Raw genomic sequence first — 19,633 nt, 5'->3', positions numbered from 1 at the left:
GGGTGAGTAGAGGGAAAAGCTATTGTGCTAGGATGCAAACAGCCCATTTATTGAATTACAAATGGAAACTCCCACTAAGAGAGAGTTTCCTGGAAAATGTTTCCTCTTCCCTTCCTTATCACCATCAGCAGCAGCAAGACATTCTCCTCTTGAAACCTGACACCACAAAACAAATATATTCCCTGTGCAGATTTAACACTTGCATTCTTCAGTTTTCGTAGTGTAGATGAGGTATAAGAACACTGAGACAAAGAGAAATTGTATGTTCGAAACTCATACTGATGAGATTGTTCTATGTCACTTCTCATGGGAAAAGCAAACAAAAATGATTACAGAACTCTCGGGACTGATGTGTCAAGGCATTTATATATTTCCAATAACGGCTCAGTATTAAATACATTATAGTATTTCATACATATAATCTAATATTCTAGTCCACTGCATCAGCCAAGGAAAACATTTTAAACTGAATTTACAGTACGTTTATAAAGGAAAGAAAAGTGCAATGTTTGTAACGTGCGTGAGGCGAAAAAGTAATTCAATAAAACTGCTGTTCAGATCCTCTCAATTTACAGTCGCTGAAGCTTTCACAAAAATGAGTAGCATTCACAGATAGAGGCTTATAGTTCAAAGCTACAGAGAATAGATGTGCAAAATGTCATAAAGCAACCTCTCATGACCTCATGGTGCAAATGGGAATGACAATGATGAGAATGATAGCCAGCGCAGCAGCAATGAGTGCTAACAACTTGCAAACTTTGGCCCGGCGGAGGCCAGCCTCTTTACGCCTGAGAAGCGCATCATAGCCCGGAGTGTAGATGTCGTCCATCCAGAACTCCATGTTGTTAGGGTTCAGAGAATCACGGGCCTGCATGACATTATCATTTCATTTTACAAAACATTGAACCTGACAATGAGGATTAATTTAAATGTACCTGTAAATCAAACGGGGAGACTCGTGCCTCTCGGTCGTCTACGGTCCAGACGGCTCTTCCCTTCCCTTCAGCCAGTCTGGGGTCCATAATCTTCCCGGCGGTGAGGCCACCAGTCAGGCTGCTTTCTTTGTTGCCAAACAAGGATGAGCTAAACACTTGCTCCACCAAGCTGGACGACTTCTGGGAAAGAAGTTTTGCAGTTCTGCTTGACTGGTCATCCTAGAAAGAGAAGAACAGTATTAAAAAAATACTAGAAAAGTGGAGAATTCATATAAAATGTACAATTACTGTAAGAATTCCAGATGATGATGTCACGCAAGACCTCAACAAAGTGAGCATCAAAGGGTTAAATCAGACCATGTGTGTTTGTTTTTCTTAGTTTTTTAAATATATTTGCACTTACTGTAAAATAAGGTCAAGCCTCAACAAGAGGAGAAAACGTGAAACGACAAGAAAAATATACACCAAAAGTTACGTGGCAAAGTCACATTCAAAGTACCAATAGTAACACTCCAGCATCTCAATTGTGCTGTTGCCCAGCATGACTTGGAGCATCTCATAAAACACATACTGAGTATTTTGTATTTTTAGATCTACAGAGTTATGCTTTGTTTCACACTTGTAAGAATGTTATAAAACTGTGACCCAAATTATCTTCAGATTGCGCCTTTGTCGTTAAATACAGTACTATTTAATAGCTGGTTAACTCAAATTTACACTTGTATGACTGTTAAGATTGTTAAAATCCATCCATCAATTTTCTATTCTGCTTGTCCTAATTATTCACAGGTGATCTGGAGTCTGTTCCAGATTAATTTAGGCGAGAAGCGGGGTACACCCTGGAGAGGTCACCATACAATCGCAGGGCACCTTTAGAGAAACAGTCTTAATCATTCACACTTTTACACCTATGGAGACTTTGTAGATCATAGACAATTTCAGTTAACCGACCATGCATGTTTTGGGAATCTGGGAGAAAGCCAGAGTACCCGCGGAAAAGCCTCGCAAGCGCAGGGAGAACATGCAAACTCCACATAGCAATGCCAGAGACAAGATTCTAACAAGGAACCTCTTGAATGTGAGACAGACATGCTAACCACGAGACAGTGTCGCTGCCCAAATGCTAGATTTTTTCTTAAAAAATGCATTTCTTTTTCTTCTGTGGAGAAAATAACACATAATGAATCAGAGGTGGACCAGCATCCCTGATGAAAGGATTGTGTTCAATATCTGAGGTTACACTATAATGTTGCCTGGTCATGCACACAGAGTAGCAAAGGTTAGAGTAATACTCCACCTGCCCAGTTTTTCCGTGTGAAGATTTGCCACACTTAATTTTTGAGAAAGACACCATCCAGTCTTTTGCCATGCTTGACACATTCGCTTGCTTGGAATCAGATGGACCTTTCTCCCCAGGCTCGTTTTTTGAGGCACAACGAGACAGTGCATCTTTCTTCCTGTCTTTCCCCACTTTTAGGTCACCTTGACATTTGCCGATCTCTGTTTGCTCCCCAGGAGTATTCCATCTGTTCCAGTCCAGACTATTAGTGCTGGTTGCACCAAAGAGCTGCTCTGATACGGACAGAGGCTGAGGCTCAGATGACTCAGAGGGGGTGACAGGGTGGCTCATGAAGGAAGAGACACCGCTGAGGGGCTCCAGCCATCGGCCACCGCTGCTATGTCCACTACCAACAGCAGGCTGTGGGATCTTTTCATCCAGTCGCTGCAAAGCAGACAACACCTGGGAGATCTCCGCTTTTACATCATTCAGTGATTCCAACTGTCGCTCTATCTGGCTCATACGGAGCAGCACCTTACAAACACTGGCCTTTAGTCCATCATCGCTGCTTTCCAGAGAATGGAAAAGCCTCTGGAGTTGGCCTAGGCGGCCGCGTCTAGCCTCTGGGGTATCCTGATTGAGGGCCCCGGACCCATCATTAGGGTGCAGAACTCCTGTGGAGCCACACATGCTTATGTCATCTAAAAAGCGGAAGATGGCGCTAATGTTATCGTCAGCAAAGTCTGGATCATCTAATGAAGTCATGAAGGACAGGCGGTCAGCATGGACCAAGCTACGGAGGCGCATGGTGTCCGGAGGATCAGTCTGGGTTCCTTGAGCCTTCATCCCATCAAATTCAATGTCCCCAATCTCACCCCCCAAAGAACCCCCCAGTTTGCTTATAGCAGGCCTTGATAGCCTAGGTAGTTTTACGGCACGAGATTCAGCGCGATCCGAGCTGATTCGGTCCTCCAGACTGTGACTCTTGTTACTCCAGATGGGCCTCTGGCTTCTGGGAGGCTGCAAGTGTTTAGGGGACCGCTCTGGGATTGGTCGAGGTCCGAAATAAGTGGAGTCCTGCAGGTCATCAAGACTTTCATGTTTCGTTCGCTGCTCTGGAGACTGCTGAACTGTGGTGGGCGAAGGGTAAGGGTTAGGGATCATTTCAAAGCTGTGATTGTCAAAGCCTTTCTCCCCTTTAGGACTGAGAGACTTACTGCTGACGGTCACCTCTGGTATGAGAGGTGGCTGGTTGTGGAAGTCCTTCTTAAAGATGTTTCTCTTCTGGTCCACTGTTGATTCTTGTTCCATTTCAAACACCTCAGCTGGAGCTGAATCGCCACTTGACTCACTGTCCGTTTCCAAAGGCAGGTAAATATCCTTCATGGCCTTGCTGGGAGTACAGTTACTGGAGTACAAAAGTGTGGTGTGAGGCAAGTCGAAAGACACAGCCCGCGTCCTGATGGGAGGGGGCGATACAAGTGAGATAGGATCGGGAGGAAGACTGGCTCGCTTGCGCACTGAGTAATTGGAATGTGGAAAGAGCAAATGCTTGTCAATAAGGCTTGCACTGGAGTCAGAGTGAGTGCGTGCCCTCTCCCTGCCAGGAATGTTCAGCTGGTGGATCCCGGGCAGACTGGGGCCTATGGACTGGTCCACAGGCAGGACTGCCTGAGCTCTCATTGGTTGGCCTTCATCAGTGGCCCCACCCGTCATCTGAATAAGATTAAAGATTGTCACAATGTCAGCAGCGACACCTATTGGTGACAAGCCCTGTCCCCTGGTGAAAACCCGATCCCTAAAAAGTGTGGCTGGAAAACAGGGGTCCCGGCTAGCAGCAGCAAACAACAAACTCCTGAGCTCGATGAGGTGTTCCAAGTCAAAGCGGGTGCTGACCATACGACAAAGGTCTTGGAAGGTCAACCACTGACGCATATTGGCCAGTTCTTCCAAGATCCCCAAGAGGACTACAGGGTATTCCTGCTGCAGGTTAGCCATGGCTGCTCACCTGAAAAATAAATTGGAGACCTTTGGCATACAAGACAAATTAAATGTCAAAAAAAGCATCTTATGAATACATACACCGTATTTACAGTACTGCAAGCCCATTTTAAAAATTACGCTTTTTATCAATTATTTAGGGAACACATAGAAACAATTTTAAGAACCACCATGACTAGACTCACTGGTGGTGGAATTTCTTTTAATGAAAACTTAGCTTTGCTAAGTTTTCTAAGTTTTTTTTTATGTGTACTTAGTTTTACAACATCAAATGAATTTGTTAGAAAAATAAAATTTTTGTATGCGCACATTGTCAAATATCGTTTTCAATCAATAGGTATTTTTGCAGTGTTATGCCATAGAAAACAATGATTCTGAAAGAGAACTCAAAAATAGATCAATGATATCATAGGAATTTAGTCAAGGAATGAAATTATGAAATTGAATGTTTTTTAATTATACTTTTATTTTTTAAAAAAAGCTTGTATTTTCAGTTACATGTTTTTATCTTTATAACTAAAATATTTTTTTTCTGACACAACTGATATAGGAAATCTGAAATAGGTAATACAAAAATAGGTGCTAGTGCAAAAAAAAAAAAACCAACAACACACATTTGACTGTGAATTTGGAAAGCGACCTTATTTGCGGGCCTTAAAATAACTGTCTGACGCTGTGACACGTTACACTCTGCATTCCCATTTCATTTGACAATTATTTTAGTAACAGTAACACCTAGAGCAAAATGATGTGCAGCAAATTGTATCAGTGACTGTCCTGCAGAGGATTTATATAATACTGTTACAGTATTCCGTTCCCCATCCCAGTCGCATTAGAAAGCAGTCTAAAAATTATTATTTTATGACATGATCTGAATGGTGTGTTTATGTGCTGTCAGACACATGACAATGAAGCAAAAAAGGTTGTAAACATATTGTGAAAGACAGACTATACTCACTCACCTGAATGTTTTGAATACCAACTTCAGTCACACATGCGTCCACCAAAAGTGGAAAATAAAATCCAAATAGATCTGGTCCAAATCATACTGCTTTCCTCCTTTGGTATGCCTCTTGTGTTTGCAGCTGTGGAGTCCGTAGCTCAAGCAGGAGAGAAAATTAGAAATCAGGTCATCTTCCCACAAGTCGCTGCAGTCCCCTACGGGACCTCAACACACATCCAAAACGGTTTACCCCGCCATTGATGAGTGCAGCCACTCTGATACTGTAGATGATTGAAAGTGACATAACCTCTGAATGGATGGATCTTATTGTATGGAGAAAGATTTTGTCAAGGTGCCATACTGGTCACACGAGCAGTTTGAGAATATGAAAAGAGCAGATTAAAATTTTATGACTGCTAATTGACACGCCTTACACTCCAAATTGTCAATAGACCATCAATCTGGGCTAGATTGCCTGCTGGATTGCTGTCTACAAACACAAGTGTCTGCCTTGCTGCAGCCCTCCCACACTTCACCATTACGCCACATTACCAGCCATAAAGGGTTGTACTTTAAACCCCATTAGGACAAGAGAGGGTCAAGGCTTTCATCGGAGTGGTTGCACTCTACTACAATCACAATTGACAGCTCTGATTCACCTAGCAACTCGAGAAGCATGTCCATCCTGCAATGGACCAGGTGGGGGATCAATGTGGCAAACAAGCTGTGCAGTGAGGGCAATGTTGACAATATGTGCAAAATTCACAGCACACATATTAAGTTACCTCAAAAATGGCTAGGCTTCCAACACTGTAGAAACAGTTCAGAGAATGCTGTTTATTTGTTCTATAATGACTGTACACCAGTGCAGAAAGCAAAATCCATAAAGTCCTGCTTGGATGAGTTTGGTGTGGAAGGATTGGACACCATTAAACTTCACCAGAGACTGAGACAACATTAGTGACCTCTGAAAAAAACAAATGCTCTTCTAGCTGACTGAACATATTTCCAACAGGCAAGCTCAAACATCTTCTTGTATTTATTATTATTATTATTATTATTAATATGGATGGATGGACATATTTATGAGATTCCTTTTGTGTGAACACCAGTACCATACAACCAAACAAAAAATTAAGAGCACAGAAAAATAAAGCATGTAAAAATGTCACAAGATTTGCCAATACTTTTGTTGATGTATTATATGTAAGGGAGCCCAGACTTCAAGCAAGACATTTCCATCAACCTGTACATTGCTATGTTAGAGACTGAATATAAATGAACGTTGGTGACAAATATTGCACTAATTTCATTTTATTTAATTCCAAAACAGCATTTGAAAATGGGTGTTTTACTGTATATACAGTCGATACATGTCGGATAGCATGGTAAGCATATTTGCCTCACAGTTTTGCGTTAAAATCTCAGTTATGTTCCGGGTATTCCGGATTAATACCACATTCCAAAAACATGCATATTAGGTTAATTGGCCATATTGTATGCATGAATGTGAAACATTATTTTTCTATATGTGCTATGTTCTTGGCGGGCGACCTGTCCAGGGTGCACCCTGCCTCTCACTCAAAAATCAGCTGGTACAGGCTCCAGCTCACCCGCCAACCTAATGAGGACAAGCACTATAGAAAATGGAGGGATGGACATATACTGTATAAGAGATTCCCCTTGTTTGACATCTTAACAGTATAATAGGAAGGGAAAAAAAAGCATGGAAAAAATTGACTACTAAAATGAAAATCTTTTATAAACCCTACATACAGTTGTGTACATATAAAAACATTATCTCCATTCAACTGATATGAGATTCCCGCTCTCTTTTTTTATTTTTTGCCGGTTTGGATGGGGCGGGAGAGACAACTGTTGGAGTCAGTGATGGATTCAAGGCTGGATCTAGGGCTGGGTTCCGGGCAAGAAGTTCCATTATAGAGGCATTAACTTCCCCTGTGCAATATGAAATCATGAAGGACAAGAGAAACAATGGCAGCATAGGCATGTTGTCATCCTCTAGGGGACACATTCTTACCTGCATCGTCATCTTCATCGCTGGCGTCTGCGTTTGGACTGTGGAGAGAAACCCGAGCCAATGCTGCCAAATCACTTATGAAGCTTCTTTCTGCCTCCTAATGGACACAACAACACAGCGCTCACAGGAAAATGATTAACATCCTATTTCTAAACCGCATCATACTGACGAACCTGCAGTTGTCCATTGATGATTTCTAATGTTTGATCCTGGGCTACTTTTCTTCGTCTCAGGTCCTCACACATCATCTCCTGTTCCAGATCGCACTGCTCAAACAACTTCCTTTTGTGTAGCTCAACCCTGAAACACACAAACAAGCCATCAACTCCACATAAACTGATTCAAAAAAATAAAAAGCAAAGTAACATGCATTAATTCAAACATTGTGCTATCGTTCTACCTCTGTTGAAACTTAGCAGAGGTAGGTTTCCTTCCCCAGTTCTCCAGTTCTCTCAGCAAAGCTTTGTTTAACTGATTGCTACGGGAGTCTTCCTCAATCACACCTGTATGGAAGTTACAGTATATGACACTAAAGTTAACACATACGTAAGTCTCCAAAACATCAAACCTTGGCTGTCCCTCTGATGAGCTCGTTTCTAATTTTATCCAACCTGGTCACTCTGACAGCAAACCTCAAATTCTTCATTTCCGCCACCTCCAACTCTGCTTCCTTTCATCTCTTTAGTGCCACTGTCTCTAATCCATACATCATGGCTGGCCTCACCACTGTCTTGTAAACTTTGCCCTTCATCCTAGCAGAGACTCTTCTGTCACATAACACACCTGACACCTTCCTCCACCCGTTCCAACCTGCTTGGACCGGTTTCTTCACTTCCTGACCACACTCCCCATTGCCTTGAACTGTTGATCCCAAGTATTTTAAGTCCTAAACCCTTGCTATCTTATCCCTGTAGCCTCACTCTTCCCCCACCACCCCTCTCATTCATGCACATATATTCTGTTTTACTTCGGCTAATCTTCATTCCTCTCCTTTCCAGTGCATGCCTTCATCTTTCTAACTGTTCCTCCACCTGCTCCTTGCTTTCACTGCAGACCACAATGTCATCTGCAAACATCATGGTCCACGGGGATTCCAGTCTATCGTCATTTGTCAGCCTATCCATCACCACTGCAAACAGGAAGGGGCTCAGGGCTGTTCCCTGATGCAGTCCCAGCTCCACCTTAAAGTCCTCTGTCACACCTAAAGCACACCTCACCACTGTTCTGCTGGCCTTGTACATGTCCTGTATTATTCTAACATACTTCTCTGCCACTCCAGACTTCCGCATGCAGTACCACAGTTCCTCTCTGGGTACTCTGTCATAGGCTTTCTCTAGATCCACAAAGACACAATGTAGCTCCTTCTGACCTCTCTACTTTTTCATCAACATCCTCAAGGCAAATAATGCATCTGTGGTACTCTTTCTCGGCATGAAACCATATTGTTGCTCGCAAATACTCACTTCTGTCCTGAGTCCAGCCTCCACTACTCTTTCCCATAACTTCATTGTGTGGCTCATCAACTTTATTCCTCTATAGTTCCCACAGCTCTGCACATCACCCTTGTTCTTAAAAATGGGCACCAGCACACTTTTCCTCCATTCTTCAGGCATCTTGTCACCCACTAGAATTCTATTGAACAAGCTGGTCAAAAACTCTACAGCCACCTCTCCTTGATGGTTCCACACTTCCACAGGAATGTCATCAGGACCCACTGCCTTTCTGTTTTTCATCCTCTTTAATGCTTTTCTAAAAAGAATAATTGACTTGGGGTTCCTTATAACCAGTATCAATATCAAACCTAAGAAATAAAAGGCAATGTGTGTTGGAACTAACCGAATTTCAGCGAAACGTTAAATATAGCATTGTTAAAAAAAGTTATTTGGGACTGTTTTATCTTATCAAAAGGTTTATATGTGCAAGTTTTAACTTGACTTCCTGTTTTAAGCTTGTAGCCTTATATTTTGAAGGGTACGCACCGGCTCTCAGCATTTTAGGATGAAAAGTAACTTCACACGACTCTGGTGAATTTTGAAAACGAAAGCAAAGCTAGACGTTTAGGCATCGAAACTGGGAACCGACATTTTTTAATTTTAATGATTTCGGGAGAATCCGGTTCCAATCGGTTCTCGATTCTCAATGTCTAACCCTACACACACGGTACATTTAAATTTGGTACACAACAATGTAGTTTTTTAAAAATTTTTATTTTTTTAATTGGAGTTAGCACATCATAATGAGAGGTCTTTCTATTATGTCGGCTTCCTTACTGTGGCATTTTAAATGTACGTATTAGAAACTCGTTTCAGTTTAATAAAGTGCAGTTAAACCACTGCACAACCACAATAACAAATATTAATATTGAAATAAACACTGTTGGACCATCTTGGTGTACGGTGAAGTTTATACAAGCTCCGTAGGCTGAACAATAAAGTTAGTGCCGAGTCACTCTGCTGACATTGGCAGCAATTGTACAGTGTTTTTTTCCACCTGATGAATACAAAATGGGCACAAGTACGTCTTCGTGCGTGTTCTTCGTTGGTTTTCGCCACTTTCTTCTTCGGGTTCGGCGGAGTTTAGGCATTGAAATTTTCGGGAGAACCGGAACCTTAGTCCCGGTTCCAATCGGTTCTCGATGCCCAACCCTACACTTACGGTACACAACAGTGTGCCGAGACATTCTGCTGACATTGGCAGCAATTGTGCAGTGTTTTTTTTCACCTGATAAATACGAAATATTCTGTCAACAGAAATAAAAGCAATGTGTAATAATAATAATGTGTGGTGCTGTAGTCTCACCAAGGTTTGTGTTTGACTGACATGGTTGTAGTTTCTTAGCAATATCTTGCAAGGTAGAATAGTAGCCTTGGACGAGCGCCGTAAGAGAATCTTTGGTCACATAGACACTCTCAGAAGCAGCCTCTGTAAGATGGTGCTAAAAGAAAAAAAATATTAAGAAATTCAGAATTAGTATGGGCGCATTGTAAAGAAAACAACAACATGCAGTACAGTTCAACCTTCAAGCCGTCATCATGCCTGGAGCTGCTTTGTGATTCATAGGGCTGGCCTTCCATCAGCTGTAGGACGGCATGGCTGAGGGCATTGCCAAGTACCAGCTGTATGTGGTTTTGAAGAAGATCCATCCCTGTTTCCAGCTCAGACAGGAATTCCTGATGGAAGCTGTGGCTCACCATTTGACTCTCTGGTCCCAGATGCTTCTCTGCTAGGCTGGCACTGCTTTTCTGTCATTATCAGGTCACAAGAACAAAAAATAAAAATATTTCAAATAATCATGCTGCATATTATTTTAGTAACTGGCCAAATCAAGATGCCTAACGCGGACGGAGTAGGTAATTTATTTATCAACCACCTTGAGAGCTGAATCAACACACGACTGGACTGTGGCAGGTTCCTGCATCAGCAGAGCTCGAAAGTCCGTCTGGGACAGAACTTTCAGCTTGGACAGCCTCATCTCTTTGAGCATGTACAGACAAAAGTGTCTGGCCATGAAGTGGCGCTGCACGCATGCCAGCAGGTGCTCATGTTTCTTGTCAAGCAACTTCCCCACTTGGCTGAGAAAAGGTCAGATTTGACAAGAACATGAATGAGATACAGTGCGTCATGAAAACAATAGGTGTTAACAACTTGTGACATTTACATTTTGGCACATATCAAAAAGATCAATTCAAGTTTTGAGATCCAGAGTAAAGAAGAAACATTAAAAACTAAAACTTTTGTACATTACAAAGGAGCAACAAGCTTTAAATATTCAGCAATGTAAACAGAAATGCATAGAAAAACCTTTTCATGCATGTACAAGGGCAGCGCTTTCACTTTAAGACAATGCCTGTTAATCAGTGCATCTTTGTGTATGCAATTTAACCGCATTCTCAAAGCAAACTTCGCACACCATTCCCGGTTATTGACCAAGTGCCTTTGTCTTGACAGTGGTCATTCAGTATCACCTGTTAAGTGTGTAGCTCTGACTGACCACCATGGCTTGTAGGATCTTCAGCTGCTGGTTCCTCAGATTCTTGAGGCTTGCATGCATCAGAGCCATTGACTCAGTCCATACCTACAGAAAAGATTAAATGAAACCTATTTAGTACAGACTACAGTACTTTAATGTAAGTTGAATATTGAGCCTATTATTTTTTCATTTCACCTTGATTTATCCAGGTAAAACAATTGAGAACATCCTTAAATTATATAGGGTACACTATAGTTCAGACCAGATTGGTTGAAAACTGTTTGGATGTACATCTCTGACAATAAACCTGTAAAGATGTGGCAAACCAGGTTAAAATCCTGTGTACTGGTACTGTATTTCTTCTTGTGGTGGTTGATGGAGAACTGTTATAATGGGAATGGAATGTGTGGCAGCCACACATTAGTGGTTTTGTGTATCACTTCAGTCTTGGTTCTTATCAATAATACAGAGCAGTTGGAGGCTTCTGCGTAGTACATACGCCACATAGAACGTCAGCACCTGCCTGAACAGTGTGGCCAAGAGCAGAGAAACAAGAGAGCAAGAAAATCAATCTATTCAACTTTGCACTTGAACATGATGTGTATGTTGTTTATGTATGTTTTATTTATTTAGTGCCTTATTTTCTTTTCAACAACATTGTCGTGGCTTGGTTTGACTAAAAAATATTTTTAAACAAGACCTTCCTCCCACACCCCAAAAACATGCATAAATTGGTGACTCTAAATTGCCCGTAGGTGTGACTGTGAGTGCAAATGGTTGTTTGTTTGTATGTGCCCTGCGATTGGCTGGCAACCAGTTCAGGGTGTACCCCGCCTCCTGCCCGATGACAGCTGGGATAGGCTCCAGCACGCCCGCGACCCTAGTGAGGAGAAGCGGCTCAGAAAATGGATGGATGGACCTTAGGCTTCATGTGCCTCTCTTGTAAAAAGCAATAGCGCAATGCTGTGGGTTACGACATTTATGTTTTCAATTGTGATAACCAAACCCAGTTTTAGCATACCAAACCCTGCCACCACGGACCGAACCGAACAACAGTATACCAGTTGGTGGATATGGGCACCTGTTATTTTCCTGAGGGGAAATATCTATCTGGGCGGCACGGTGACCGACTGGTTAGAGCGTCTGCCTCACAGTTCTGAGGAGCGGGGTTCAATCCCCGACCCCACCTGTGTGGAGTTTGCATGTTCTCCCCGTGCCTGCGTGGGTTTTCTCCGGGCACTCCGGTTTCCTCCCACATCCCAAAAATATGCATGGTAGGTTAATTGACAACGCTAAATTGCCCATAGGTGTGAATGGGAGTGGGAATGGTTTTTTGTTTGTATGTGCCCTGTGATTGGCTGGCAACCAGTTCAGGGTGTACCCACCCTCATGCCCGATGATAGCTGGGATAGGCTCAAGCACGCCCGTGACCCTAGTGAGGAGAAGCGGCTCAGAAAATGGATGGATGGATGGTTTTAACCCAGAAAATAATCCCAAAATGGAAAATTAACAGTCAGAGGCGGTCCTGCTCCCCTTTTGGTCCACAAGGTGGTTTCAGTACTGTTATAAAGGTACTTCATGCAGGTATAGTATCAAAGTCAGAATTTTGGTACCGTGACACCACTTTGATACCATGAATATCGATGCTAAGTGATAGCCTTCTTACAGCAAAGTTGTTAAGTTGTTTTAAACAAACAATGTGTAATTCTCTTCGTTTTATGTTTAATTTGACAGTAAACCTTAACTGGAACTGGCATTAAACAGCTTGAAGCCTCTTTTTTGAAGAATTGTTCACTATCTGCCAAACTGCTGTTTGTTCTGAAGTGAGTTGAGTTCACTGCCACTATACAATGATCTTATGTCAAGTTTGCACTCACAAGTCAAAGCAAAACACCAGCCGAATGACAGATCGTATCTCGAAAAACTATTAAGTTGGGTCACTCGTATCTCAAGGCGCCACTGTATAAACTGCCATGAATATTGGATCATCCAAACATAAAGAGAGACTATATTTACAATATGGTATCCGTACCTGTCGTTCTTGATCCATCTGAGCCTGCATTTGGTCCATTTGCAGTCTGGTCATTCGCTCCACCTGTTGCTGCTTATCAGCAAGCTGCTGCTCTACGTCAAGCCACAGCCCTTGACAGTGTTCAGCAGACAGTTTGCATTGGGCGGTAACAGATGTGCAAAAGATGTCCTTGGCTCGTTCTTCTAGTCTTTTTGACCAGGTGCTGTGGAGTTTCTAAACAGAGGACATGATGTGGTCAGAGTAATGGTTGTGCACATAAACCAGTATACATTGTAAAGACAAATACTGAACAGTATTTAAAAGACCTACTGTCCAAAAGTTACAAAGGCTTTCAGCCATCCGGTCATCCTGTTGCAGTTCCAAATCACAAAGCTTCTGTCTTTGTTTTAACAGTAGCTCCTGGTACTCCTAATGGTAATGAATACAGTTTAGATATACACAATTATCATCGGCAGCTATTGTAGACGTGTGATTGAAAAGGGACATATTACGGAACATTAACTTTTTAATTCTAAATAAGTCTCTGGAGTGACCACGGACCCATTAACGGTAAAATTAAACAACCAAGCAAATCTCTTATCTGCCTTTTTCTGAAAATGTGTCTGTGAGCAAGCTGCTCAGAATCTCTTCCATGTTGTTACCTGATAGTAGCCCTCACTTTATAGGGGGTATATGGTTAAAGTAGCCAGTGGTGGCTTCATGCAAGGGGGATTCATTAGCAGTCTGGACACAAAGGTGTTCACATCTGCTGCACTGGAGGGAGTCTCAGATCCTCCAGAAATCTCCAAGACCACAAAAAGTCACTTTATTTTTTGCTAGTTGTTCAAAAAAAAAAAAATAAAAAAAATAACACAAACAAAAAAATATCACCAAAGGGGTTGGAAGAGTCGTTAAAAATAGCAAGTGAGTAAATTGGCAACACTGAGTGTTACTCACAACACCATAGCTCTACCCCCGGTCGTCATGGTAATGGAACCCGTACTCGGCAATTGCTTGAGACAGAAATGATGCACTACAGAACTCCACTGCCAGGTGATTAGCATGCATATCATGGAGCAGAAAAGTGACATCCCATCATGTGCTGACCTTTGATAGGTGCTCTGGGTCACCGTGAGTTTCTCTTAGCTCCAGCACACGACTCCTCTCCTTGGCCTGGCTCCTCTGAAGCTTCTTTTGCTTTGCCTCCATTTTGCTACACTTATCAAACAGCAACTCCTTTGTTTTGCTCATGTAATCTGGATTGTGACCAAAATCTTTTAGTTGAGCATGATAAACTGAGAATGACAGTGTGTAAAGATGACTGTAAACAATTACTACTATTTGAATGAAAAGGAATGACAGTCCAAAACAGAAGTGAAAATGAGCCTCACATGCCTTAGTATGAAGCAGTAAATATTGTGAGCTTTTTACCAGGCAATCACTGCAAGGAAAATGATGTTAATTGGTGGTATAGCTCTGCTTATTCAAGAATATTTTAGGTTTAAAAAAAGTGTTGTTTTTTTTCCTCAAAACAGTTGTAAGTTGTGCGTCAATTATTCTCAGATTTTTGATATTCGCTATGCCCGCGAATAGCGAGGGTCCGCTGTATAATCAAATTATTGTGACGGCATTTCAGTGAGTTCCCTACTTAGTCCGATGCTGAATGGTGTTATTATGGATGGAAGATGAAGAAGCTGATGGTGTGGTGGTTCACGTGCCTCATTTCTGTACATGTACCATGGGCTCAGTTGCCACTCAGTGACGCTGTATATGTGAGTGCGAAGGGTTGGTTGTCTATATATCCTGAAATTGAAACTGACTAGTGAGCAATCCAGGGTGTAGTCTGCCTTTTGCCCAAAGTCGGCTTTAAATAGGCTGCAGCTATCCACAACTCTCAGAATACGCGGTATAGAAAATGGATGGATAGTAATAGATATAACCCAAGCAGAACTGTCCTGAAAGAACCTGACCTTATTTGAAAGGTGTTACAGATATGAATTTAACTTGCAGTAAGTAGAACATAGAAAAATAGTAAGGAAAATAAAAAAGGAGGCTATTGTCGACTTATGCACTCTGTGTTTGTTTGTCACACACATTATTATTATAGTAGATGGAATTCACGAAGAGTACACCAGATCAATTATCCTACCCTCTCTGCACTGTTGAAGGCCTTCTGTAAGCACGTGCTGTACTTGTGAAAGTATCGTTTCCATGCAGTTGAAGGTCAAAACATCCTCACTGGTCAGCTGCTCTAGTGTCATAGCCAGCAAGCCCTGTCTCAGAGACACTTCTTGCTGGACCAAGGCAGGTTGGGACTGAAGTAGCCCAGTCAGTTCTTCCCACCATAACAGCTTCTGGTGGATTTTCTACAAAAGAAAGGCACGGAGGCCTTAAGTCAAACCAACAACTTGCTCAAAAACTGACACAATTGAGAAATCCAACTGCTAACCATTAGTTGTGCTTCTTGAGCTTTCATTAGGCGATTCTCAACCAACACAAGAGTCTGGTTGAGAGAGACTGTAGCATCCCGTGCTTCATCCACAGTGAAACTGCTGGTCCTCTTCATCACATGCTGGCAGAGGTCCTCCACAACTTGGCTGAAACTTTTGGACTGCAAAGAGGATTGGACATTACCTTTAAAATCTATTTCCAATACAGTTTTAATCTGATTGTCTCGATGACGCCCCTCATTTTTACCATTTGAAGACTGCGTTCTAGAAAATCTTTTTGAGATCTTTCCATTTCCTCCAAAGTACAAGGAGAATCAACACTGTCATCACTGCAACCATGCCCTGTTTGCAGCTGTTTCTTTAGCTCCTCCACTTCCTAAAATGAGAAAGAGCTTTATGGTAATATGCATGTAAAGAAAAAATACTCATGTCTTGGCTGTACCCTTTCGAGTTCAAACGCATAGTTATTTGTTGAATGGTATTTTTTTTTAGCTGAAAATTACACAAGAAAGGCAAAAGAACAATGTGATGTAAAATGTACACTGAACGGTGCACCAAATTATAAAAAAAAATGTCTGTCCTTTATATTCGGAAAAAAGTTATGTCCAAGATTCACCATTGCTTAATGCTTAACACGTCTGTCTTGGTCCTTCCTGTGTGGAAAGGCATGTTCTCCTTGTGCTTGTGTGCCTTTTCTCCAGGTATTCCGGCTTCCTCCCACCATGCCAAAAACATTCATGTTGGGTTAATTAAAGACTCAGTCCTTAGATGTGAATTTGAGTGTGAATGTTTGTTTATCTTTATGTGCCCAGATATCTCCAGGCAACCAGTCCGCCTCTCGCCCAAAGTTATCAGGGATAGGCTGCAGCTCACCCACAACTTTACTGAGGACAAGTAATATAAATAAACTGGATGGATGGATAGAATAATAGTCTAGATTTGATACAGTGCTGCCAGGATCCTGATGAGAGCGCGTAACTGCAATCACATCACACCCATCCTCAAATCCCTCCACTGGCTTCCTGTCCAACAGAGGATCGAATTCATAATCTATCTGCTGTCCCACCAGTTGAGTGCCTCAATGGCGCTGCCCCCTCTCCTTCAAAGAACTGCATTCGTTCACACGCCGCCACCGCTCTCGACAGGCCAACCTTCTCCAGTTTTTGAGGACCATTCTTTGAACAACGGGGGCCCGCCCCTTCTGCTTCAAGTCTGTGGAGCGCTCTCTCTGACTATCAAAGGGCATCGCAAACTGGATGGTTTTAATATAGGAGTGAAAATGCACCTTTTCAGAAAAGCCTTCGGTTAAAATCTTCCTTTTAATTGTTTTTAGCATTGTTTCCTTTAATGTTGTGTCGTTTCTTTTAGATGTACCGCAGTTCTAATTATTATCTCTTTTGAATGATTCACTGTAGCATTTCAAGATAATGTGTTTGATAAGTGTGTTATAAATTACATTTATTACTAGAAGATACCAGAATGCTGAAAAATGTTGTGTTATTTTTAAAATTGGCCAACATCTATATTAAATATTAATCATACAAAATATAAAAAATGAGATTTTTTTTTTAATTAAACTAACACAAATACTTGCAATCTTTTGCCAATTTATTTGTGTCATTTCCAACAAGAAGATACTATTTTACAATTGAAAAAACACGAACCATAAATATTGCTGGGGTTTAAATAATTTGGGACTTTGTATAGTATGCCAACACATTATAATGTTCGATCAACATAATCAGTATATGAAGAAATATATTTTCCAAATACAAATAATTATGAAATAATTACAGTTCATATTGATTTTTTTCTTTTTTAAATAAAAAAAGTTACCTTTTGCTGCATTTGAAGAATGTGTTTGGTGAACTCTGCATCTTTTTTGTCTTTTGGAAAATGGCTGCAAAATATTTGTTTCACCATTTCAAGGTAAATCTAAGGCAGGAAAAATGTCATAATTAGGGAAATCAAAAACATTTCACCATACATTTAGCATTCTTAAAAACATTGGTCATTGCTACTTCATCAGGTCCTTATTGTATTGCATGACTTGCATTATATAATTATGCTGCATCAAGTCCTATAGCTCCCAAATTTATATTTGACAGATGTTTTCCCATTCAAGCATAACATGTAATGTGATGTGTTCCCAAAATATTGTCTCTTTATTGATGTAAGGAATAAAATGAAAAACACTCACAATATATTTTTCTTCCAGAAGTTGAGAGCAAAGTTGTTGTACATCCTTCAGGGCCAAACAATGGAGATTGATCCTTGCTTCAAAACTGCAGGAAAAACACTCACTTACCATGCCAATTGCATTTATACTAAAAGTTACATAAATGTTAAGAAATTCCTCTGTGACACCTACCCTGTTTGTGTCAGAGTGTAGGGGTAGTGGGAAACCCTGACGAAGCTCTGGTTCTGCAGGCTCTCGGGGACCAATGAGGAGGAGATGAATTGGCTGCCCTCGTCATTGTCCAGCTCTTGGCTTAGAGACTCTCCCTCTGTGAAGGATGACGACGAATCATCCTTTGGCATTGTTGGCAACTTGGAGCACTCATGAAGAGAAGGGTGAGAAGCGCCATCTGCTAAAGGCTGCCACAAACATTGTTGATGGAATCATTACTATGTCACTTCAATGGTTAACACTGCCACAATAAGACCTCATTGACCTTTTTGACAAACATATTCAGGAAAATGTTTCAGCACACTTTATTATATAGAATATCAGAAATGCCTGTAAAATGGTTCTGTGCAAAGACCAAGATCATATTACTGGTTTATGTCATTTTGATACTCGAACATCTGCACACAATAATAGAAATTGGGTGGCAAGAAAATGGCAACTGGTTGTTGAAGAGATCCTGATGTGATTTCAAGGTTCCCTTGAACAAAGCAACAGACCCACAGCCTTGCTCAAGATGTGCAGCACTGTTTGCGTGCCATTTTGCCTGCATGTGTGTGTCCTCTGGCTCTCTGTGTAGTGTACAATACGAAATATACAACTGTGCAAGTTAAATTTCCACTTGGATGGATAATAATCTGTGGGGGAAACAAACTTGTGCAAATAGTGTGCTACTAAAACAACATACAAATATGTGCTCCATGCTGCAGAGCAGTAATGGACTTACTCTATATTTTTGGTTGATAGGGTAGACCACTTTTGCTTTTGATGCAAATGCTGCCACATCACTATTCACGGGTCCCTGCTTCTCCTGTTCAACAAGTCATGATAAAAATACAAATACCCGGTTAATCATAGGCCAGGCTACAATGGATAAGAATAGGTCTCCATTAAAATACTTTGCAATTAGTTGTGGCAGGCGGGGCCTCTTTTCTGTTGTTGCTGGCATGATCGCTGGCATTGTTTTCCACTTCTCCATCATCAGGTTCAAGTAGCCTTCTTGCAGTGTGCCCCTGATTGGAATATAACAAATACCCACACAGTTGAAATGCGTTAAATGGGTGAAAAAGTGGTGTGCTGGTGGTCGCTTACTTGTCTCGTCAAAATTAAAGTCTTCAGGCAGAACACATACAAAAGAGCACCAGCTAATATTCCCGACAGTCCACCACAAACTGTAGCCACAGTCAGTAGTCCTGTGTAGACATGCAACGACTCAACAAAATTGACCAAAACGTCCGTACTACATTCGACTACCAGATCCTGCTCAGACATCTCTCGGTCGGCGCAGTTACGCCCAAATTTACCGAACTATCAGCATGTTGTTGGAAGCCTTACAAAAAAAAATCGTGGTTCTAGTTGTTACCATGACATAACAACAGTATGTGTTTTTTTAATCGTTACAATAAAATCTAGCTAAAACAATTTGCAACTTCTGCTAAAAGTTATAGCCGCGCCAATCTCAGTAAAGTTTATGATCAATCAGCGAAAACAGTACATTTGCTTTCAATATAAACTCATTTATTGTCTTCGCGTTTAAAAGAGATACTGGTTTACAGGATATTGCAAGTGTGACTTCAAAAACCCCATATTCTGATT

The 19,633-nt window shown here is 41.4% G+C and overlaps 1 protein-coding gene across 4 annotated transcripts; it reads right to left on the bottom strand.

The window, feature by feature from the left end:
• Nucleotides 1–362: 362 nt before the first annotated feature.
• Nucleotides 363–19,489, bottom strand: LOC133409174 (major intrinsically disordered Notch2-binding receptor 1-like). Of its 4 annotated transcripts, none has more exons than XM_061688823.1 (20): nucleotides 19,130–19,489; nucleotides 18,937–19,050; nucleotides 18,765–18,848; nucleotides 18,002–18,228; nucleotides 17,831–17,915; nucleotides 17,467–17,565; nucleotides 15,878–16,006; nucleotides 15,630–15,791; nucleotides 15,330–15,546; nucleotides 14,288–14,436; nucleotides 13,511–13,609; nucleotides 13,202–13,414; nucleotides 11,165–11,274; nucleotides 10,570–10,771; nucleotides 10,217–10,441; nucleotides 9,999–10,134; nucleotides 7,600–7,702; nucleotides 7,373–7,499; nucleotides 7,200–7,296; nucleotides 1,067–1,154 (listed from the first exon to the last, which is right to left on the bottom strand). In XM_061688823.1, exons 1-20 carry the CDS (start codon nucleotides 19,307–19,309, stop codon nucleotides 1,150–1,152), a joined length of 2,763 nt encoding a protein of 920 aa, XP_061544807.1. In that variant the 5' UTR covers nucleotides 19,310–19,489; the 3' UTR covers nucleotides 1,067–1,149. The 4 variants fall into 4 exon arrangements, 3 of the variants coding, with proteins under 3 accessions (XP_061544808.1, XP_061544807.1, XP_061544806.1); XM_061688822.1 differs by lacking the exon at nucleotides 1,067–1,154 and adding an exon at nucleotides 6,271–7,117; XR_009769374.1 differs by lacking the exons at nucleotides 1,067–1,154; nucleotides 7,600–7,702 and having other exon boundaries at nucleotides 7,207–7,296.
• Nucleotides 19,490–19,633: the final 144 nt, after the last annotated feature.

This window comes from Phycodurus eques, chromosome 10, assembly GCF_024500275.1.
Source record: "Phycodurus eques isolate BA_2022a chromosome 10, UOR_Pequ_1.1, whole genome shotgun sequence".
NCBI lineage: Eukaryota > Metazoa > Chordata > Actinopteri > Syngnathiformes > Syngnathidae > Phycodurus > Phycodurus eques.
This window is presented reverse-complemented; position numbering and strand designations above follow the sequence as displayed.